Genomic DNA, 6,849 nt, shown 5'->3' with positions numbered 1-6,849 from the left:
TTCTGATACTCTCTAGGAGATGTGTTCCTTTGTTTCTTCCGCTTCCTGTACGCGCGCAGCCGTTAACATCCCTGCAAAAGCAACGAACTGTATCCGCTTGATTCCTCCTGTTTGCCCTGCAGAGAAGTCTTGTCATCCTCGTGGAAGCCATTTGCACGCTTCTGGTTCCTTTTTCCAGATATGGGTGACGCTGAATTATATATTGCTGTTGCCTCAAACTACAATATATTTGCAGCTTCGTTGTCTGCTCTTTCTTTTCCTTCTATAGAATAACCTCACCCAGTGACTTGCAGTTTGCACGAAGTTGCTTAAGTCCCGGATTTTGGCCGGGAATTCAGACTCGGTTTTCGACTGAAGTCTCTTTCTGAGCCGAATAAATGGACAAGGCACGCTAGAAAGGGTATTCATTTACATGCATTTTTTTATTCTATCATGAAAGGAGGATACGACAGAGGGCGCAACACACATAACAGGTATCATGGTCATAGCTATTCGATACGTTGATAACCCGTAACCAACTTGAGCACCCGAGCGGGAAGAACAGCTAGGAGTAACAACGTACACTTGAAATTCAGCATACTAAGCACAAGTGCGCTTTCGAAGCACCTTTACAACAAAATTACATCGTTTTTACCTTGTAGGGGCGAATTTAAAACATTAAATACATTCACTAAAATCTTTGGTCCTACTCCTGTGCGCAATCAATAAAGAAAAAAGAGGCGGTATGGGCAATATTAAATATTAGTCGAGGCTCTGTGTACGCTTTAATAAGTCGGATGTACGTGTCTTAAAAATTTTGAGCATGCATGCGCAACGGATATCTAAAAACTCGACGTGATACTTCGCTGCGTGCGCCAGACGTACACTACTTCAGAAGTCACACCACTTCCATAACCCTACCGAAACACGTCGAACGTGCTAATGCGCTTACCATTTATAAGCCAAGAAAAACATTAAATGGCTTAATCTCCTCTGACAGAACCTTACACTGCTACAACAGTTAACAACAAAAAGAAAATCTGAGCCGTAGGCTTCCGTTTCATTTTTAAGAACGCTAACAACAAATCAGTTAATCCTCATTGAAAGAAAAAAAAGTGAACGTCGACACTGCTAGACTTTCGCTTGAGATTGCAGCCTCTACGCATATCCCCACGCATAGAAAAAAAAAAAGAAACATGAGAAAGACATGTAAGCGCCACACCAGACTTTGTTTTCGTATATGTTGTTGGCGTTTTTATGTGAAATAGAAGCTTGACCTGTACGATAACAGGCAATGTTCGAAACAGCAGATTAAAAGTTCGTGTCTTGTTTTAGAGTTTCATTCACGGATACTCAGATCAGATGTATTTTGTTGAGTGCGCAACACTGCATGTAACATTTTTGCTACGCTACGTCCTATCCTAGCCGCATTCTGTAATCCATTTAGTTGGCTTTAAAGGGAAAAATACAGCAGTGGATGCGCCAACAAATTGAAGCACGCCGTGGTATCAAAGGTCTCAAACGCAAGAACTGGTCGTGAGTGGCTTGCATCCGTCACTAGAGGAATTCCAAAGCCTCGCGTACGACAGTGAAAAAGGAGGTCAATCGCACGTCCCTAAGCACAGAGAGCTTTGACAATTCACCCTCCGACATGCTAGCGCGAGCCACAGCTTGTGCTAAAGTGCCTACGAACTTTAAGAAAAAGTTAAACGAGACCGACCTTATAGGACAGTCAGTCATACAGATACCCTCATTCAATTACGTGACTTTTCAACGTGACTTGTTGAAATGTAAACGGGTCACTGTAAAGCTAATCCCGTCTTTACATAAACAGCACCACCGCATCTAACGGGAAAACGCTTAACTTTAGTGGTCGCCAGGGTTCCCTCCTACGACATTTATCGACGGCCTCTACATCCGGCGTAATTAAACATTCATGTTCCCCACAGAACGAGAGAGATAATTAATCTGTTATTCACAAGGTCCAGTTCAGCGCTCATGCCTCGGAGTCATCTATCTACTCGAGAGCAGAGCGTCTGGGCGCACCTTGCTAGACTGAAAATGCGAAAGTTGCTGCGCTGACTCCGTTGTGAGCTGCAGCATGCCGAATGCTGAGAACTATAAACATACTTGAGGTCTGCTATGACCTCTCCCAGGAGAGCCTTTAAATTGAGGGAAACCCGCTTTTCGGAAGCTACAAAGCAATACCTCCCTGGTACGATGGATACATGCCTAAGTTGTGTAGCGCGAGAGACACGAAGGACAAAGAAACGAGACACGCACGACTCGACACAAAACCGCTTCGTAGTTTCGTAGCTTACAGAATGTTTTGCTAAAAAACTTTACACTTTATCATAAATATAGTGAGCCCAGCTTTAACAACTGAAGGGGTGAAACAGCAGAGTTTAGTAACAAAGGCGGCACACTTCATGCTAGTGCACGCGAGAGGACGGTCACTAATTGCGGAGAACTGCTGTGTATACAGCTAGAGCACCTCTTCAGAAAAAGACATCAGTACTTTAATCTCCTCATGCTGTGTCAATATTGGTCGCGGTCAGCTCCTCAGCGTCCTGCAGTTATGAAGACACCCAGCTGAAAACACGTGTACAGTGGTAATACTTTGTGACGTTATACTATGCGAAAACACGTTAAAGGTATTAAAATGGCGTGCGGTGATTTCCAGCAGAGCATAGAAAAGAGGATTTTTTTTCAGCAAGACTATACCTATAGCGACACTTCTGGTAGAGAAAATGACTATAAAAGGTGAACCCATTGAGCGGCTTTTTCTTTCTAGAGTTTCTTTGGAGGGCTCTTTCACTAAGTGTGACGACCAGCACCATGGCTCCCAGCAACGCCTCTGCACAATCAAGTTGCAGAAGAAGCTGACGCTTGCAGGCTGAACTAAAGCTCTGTAACACGGTGTTTCAGCATCGAATACTTTCATATGGTAAACCCGCATCAGGCATAAACTTGTCCCGGGCAAGATGTGGTTGCGAAGGGTTAGGGTTAGTGATACATAACAGCCTCCTTGGCCGTGCGGTAAACTGGCGCCCTCAATAGGATTTCACTCCTACACGAAACTGCCGCACACAATCAAATGTTGGCGGTTGCTTTATTTGAGCGGTGCACATTTTTAACATTTTTTTTAACAAAACAAACCACATGCGATGCTCTGTTAAGTACTTAAGTAGGAAAACCTAGCAAACCTGTTAACTGATTTCAGTATCTGAAAGTTAAGAACTCGTTGAGAAATGAAAAGACAATATGATGAAGAGCTAGCTCTGATACTAACATTGTCTTTATGAGTGTTGACGTATTGAGGTATTTAGCATGCGCGTCTTGTTTTGTTTAGTTTTGAATGCAAAACCAACTTTATCTCGGCAAAGAGAATGAACCTCTTGTATTATTGAAGAACGCGATCCACCATCGGTGTTTGCTATCCTTAATGTCAACGCTGTACTGAATAAACGCCTGTGCGCACCGTCAGTGCGTATGTAGCTACAACTACAAACGAGAGGCTGCCGAGCAGCAGTATCACGAATTTTCGCTTGTTATTACGCATTTATGAGGCCTTAAGAAAACTCGTTCACAAGGATACGAAATATGTATATGACTTACTAACATGCGACAGCAATGAAAGAACAAAAATTTGGTACCCTTAAGTTATACGTCGCATGCTCTAGTGCGATAGCCTTGGAAACTACGTTGAAGAAAAGAAGAGTGGTCTTTGGGACGCTGAAACTGTTTCACTTCTCGGTGGACACCTCAACCGCGCCATGAGGCAAGGGAGGAAACAGAGTGATAGAAGAGAAAGAGAAAGAGTAGCCATATAGTGGACGACTCCAAATAATCTCGATCGCCTGGGGTTTTTTAACGTCCACTGGCGTCGCAAAGTACACGGCAATCTTTCATTTCGTGTGTGATAACTGGTGCGTAGCCTCCCTTGAAAAACAGAAGTGAATGCGCGGTTAATGACGCCCGAAGCCTAGCGACAATCCTGCAGCCTCTCCGTGCCGCCCCATGAGCCTGCGACACCGCGTTACTGTAGCACTGCTACGTGTGTACGCGGTTTCCGTGCCTTAGACTGAATGGAAGTGTTTTCAGACTACCACGTACCTGCTCTCAGTGGTGCCGGATGTGAAAAGGTTATGTCGTAGCCCGAGGACGCGCGATGATATCTTGGCCGCGGCGATCGCGATTCGATGAAAGCGAAATGCAAAAGATTCTCGCTTGCTATGCGATGTTAGCTCGCGTTAAAGAACACTAGATCTAAATTAATACGGAGCCTTCTACTAAAGCGCCTCTTCTTCTATCCCTTCTTTTTCTCTCTCTTCATCCATTCCCCCAGGGTGTGGTGATGGTGTGTATAGAGAACTAAGGTCTTTCATTTCCTGAAAAAAAAAAGAACGCACCAATTGCCGCCATCCAATGTTCTGTAGCAAAACATGCAGTTTCACAGTACTGCAGCTGTTTCAGTTCGCAGCGCCGTTGTTATCATTGTAAACTTATAAACCAGCGTGATTAATACAGTAAACCGCGCAGATAATGTGAATTAACATTGAGAAGGAAATGAGAGCAAGAAAAAATGAAAAAATGCAAATGGGAAAAATTCTTAGCTTGGCCATCCATCCAAACGAGCGACGAGAAACCGCAATACCGAAAAAGGGTAGGCCATACAATTATCGCAAAAAGAAACAAAGAAAATACACAGCCTAACCGTTACACGCGCATGGATCACTACTCAGCAGTCGGATGCACGGGAGAAGTTGACGAAATGCGTGAGAGAGGCGCTGTTTCAAGGGGACCTCATGGAACTTGGAAATTATTCAAAGTCTGCTCGACAGCTATTTGCTCCGATGCCACGAGGTTTTTGCACGATGGGCGCTGCACAAACCTCACATTATGCCTCGAAAACACAGCAGGTCATACACGGCGTTGCTCGTGCTCTCTTGACAAAGTTGTAGGTGTCAAAAACTGACACGTTCTTTCCAGCTTCATTCCAACTCCAATGACTTATGGTTCTACGACGTTTCCTTCCATAAATGCAATTAATCCGTATTGTCTGGCTAACCGTGGTTATTTCTTCTTCCTGCTTTCAAGCGCCTATTCTTAAATTACAACTCAAAAAACGGCATTATTTACACACAATATTCAAAACGGCAATAAACACACTTCTATATATCCTGAGAAGAGTCAAGGCACTTGTCGCAAGGAGCCTCAAAACCATACCTTTGAGGCTTGCTGAGAATGCAGCGATATTTCATGGATGCAGGCGATAATTCAAAGCGAGGACAAAAGTACTAGCGACGAAGTTTGTACGTGTTTTTGATATCGCCGGTAGCAATGAAGTGAAGCAGTGAGCGGCTGTACCAGAGCCACACGCGCTTCCTAGGGGCCGCAACATCCATTGCCAGTATGTTTGGAAAAAAACGTGATCATACACTACTCATTTTACATTCTCGATTTCATTCACTTCATACGCATTATATCTAGCAGCCACTGTAACCATGAAGCGATTAATGAGCACGAGCCTAGCACACTGCGCAGTTCATGGTCCGCAAACATGAAACCACCACATGGAGCTGAGTCGCGGGTGAGAGAAGTTTTGTTGGTCATTCCTCCAGGCAAGAGTCACGGCATCACCGACGTTTCGCAAATGCTCGAGTGGGTGGTATACTGCGCGGTTGCACCGGCGTAGTGCCAGAAGTCTCTGAAGCCCTCTACTGGGTTTCTAGCACGCTGTCATTCAAGGGGCCTTTAGGCACATTTTAGATATCCTAGGCCTGTTTCGACGTTTGCCCGCTGGCCCGCCCGCTGTTCCCAATGGTGCAGCCGAAGTGGGTGGCACTTCGAGGTCTTTGAGCCTGCGTTGAGATGGAGTCCCAAGACGCGGATGCGACACTGCCCATAAGCGTACAGAAGATACACTAGCTCGGCAGCGTTTTCAGTGGCGTCCGTTTTGAGCGGAATGGGACGCAGGGGATCACGTGTTGAGGAGCTCCTCGCTGGACCGGCGTCTGCAGGGCGGCGGACAGCCACTGACTCCTCCCTGCCACGACCTGGGGCTGGCGGCCGTCTGCGGCCCGAGGGCAGCCATTGGTATCCGGTCTCCTGGAGCACCGTTCCTCGCGCGGCAGGCAGTCCGGAGTCCCCTGCCGGCGCCGGGTGACTCGAGGTTGATGAGCGTGGACCCGGGGTGCTGAATGAGCGTCACGTTAGCCTCGGTACCCTGGGTGGTGAGCTCGGGAACGATTCCGCTGGGGGCCGTGCCGGGGCTCACGTTCTTGGCTGGGCAGCGACACACCTGGTGCTTGAGGGCGTGCATCAGGTTGCGGTTGAACAGGAGGTATATCCACGGGTTCACGCAGCTGTTCAGGCTGTTGAGCAGCATCAGGATTGTCACCACTGCGTCTGTGCGGGCAAAAGAGACGAGGGGAATAGAAACAAAACTTGAATGCAGGACACGGAAAACAATATTTTGGAAGCAAATGTTATAAAATGAAAGAAAAATTAACGTCAAGAAAAGGAACGCGCGAAGTGCCAACCATTGCACATTTGTTAGAACCTAGGTGACTAATTAATTTGTAGACGAGCATGGAGCAGAAGATATCAAGAAAGAAAAAAACACCGGCTTTCCATGGTTGAGCATTATTCATGCTTTTCAACTGCTAGTGAAAGCTACACGGACACTGAGCTCGACTTGTTTGTCCCCGACAAAATGTCTGGTGGCAGTTCGTTTCCTGCGGTATGAATATACACTCGCGCACATCTTCAGTTTCCTAGCATAGAGCAAATGGCGGTCACAAAACGAAAAGAAACAAGAGCAGAAACAAAGTGTCCCTATTTTCTCGTTCTTGTCTCTCCACAGAC

At 46.1% G+C, this 6,849-nt stretch overlaps 1 protein-coding gene across 1 annotated transcript in view; it reads right to left on the bottom strand.

The window, feature by feature from the left end:
• Nucleotides 1-405: 405 nt before the first annotated feature.
• Nucleotides 406-6,849, bottom strand: part of LOC144126134 (oxytocin receptor-like) — a 48,217-nt gene continuing 41,773 nt past the window's right edge. The window contains exon 3 of the mRNA XM_077660099.1: nt 406-6,390. Coding sequence (XP_077516225.1) covers nt 5,963-6,390 — 428 coding nt within the window. The 3' untranslated portion in view covers nt 406-5,962. The remainder of the gene's footprint in view (nt 6,391-6,849) is intronic.

Source organism: Amblyomma americanum, chromosome 3 (assembly GCF_052857255.1).
Source record: "Amblyomma americanum isolate KBUSLIRL-KWMA chromosome 3, ASM5285725v1, whole genome shotgun sequence".
In the NCBI taxonomy this organism is placed as follows: Eukaryota; Metazoa; Arthropoda; class Arachnida; order Ixodida; family Ixodidae; genus Amblyomma; species Amblyomma americanum.
Note: the sequence above shows the minus strand (reverse complement) of the source record. Positions and strands in the feature narration are given on the sequence as shown.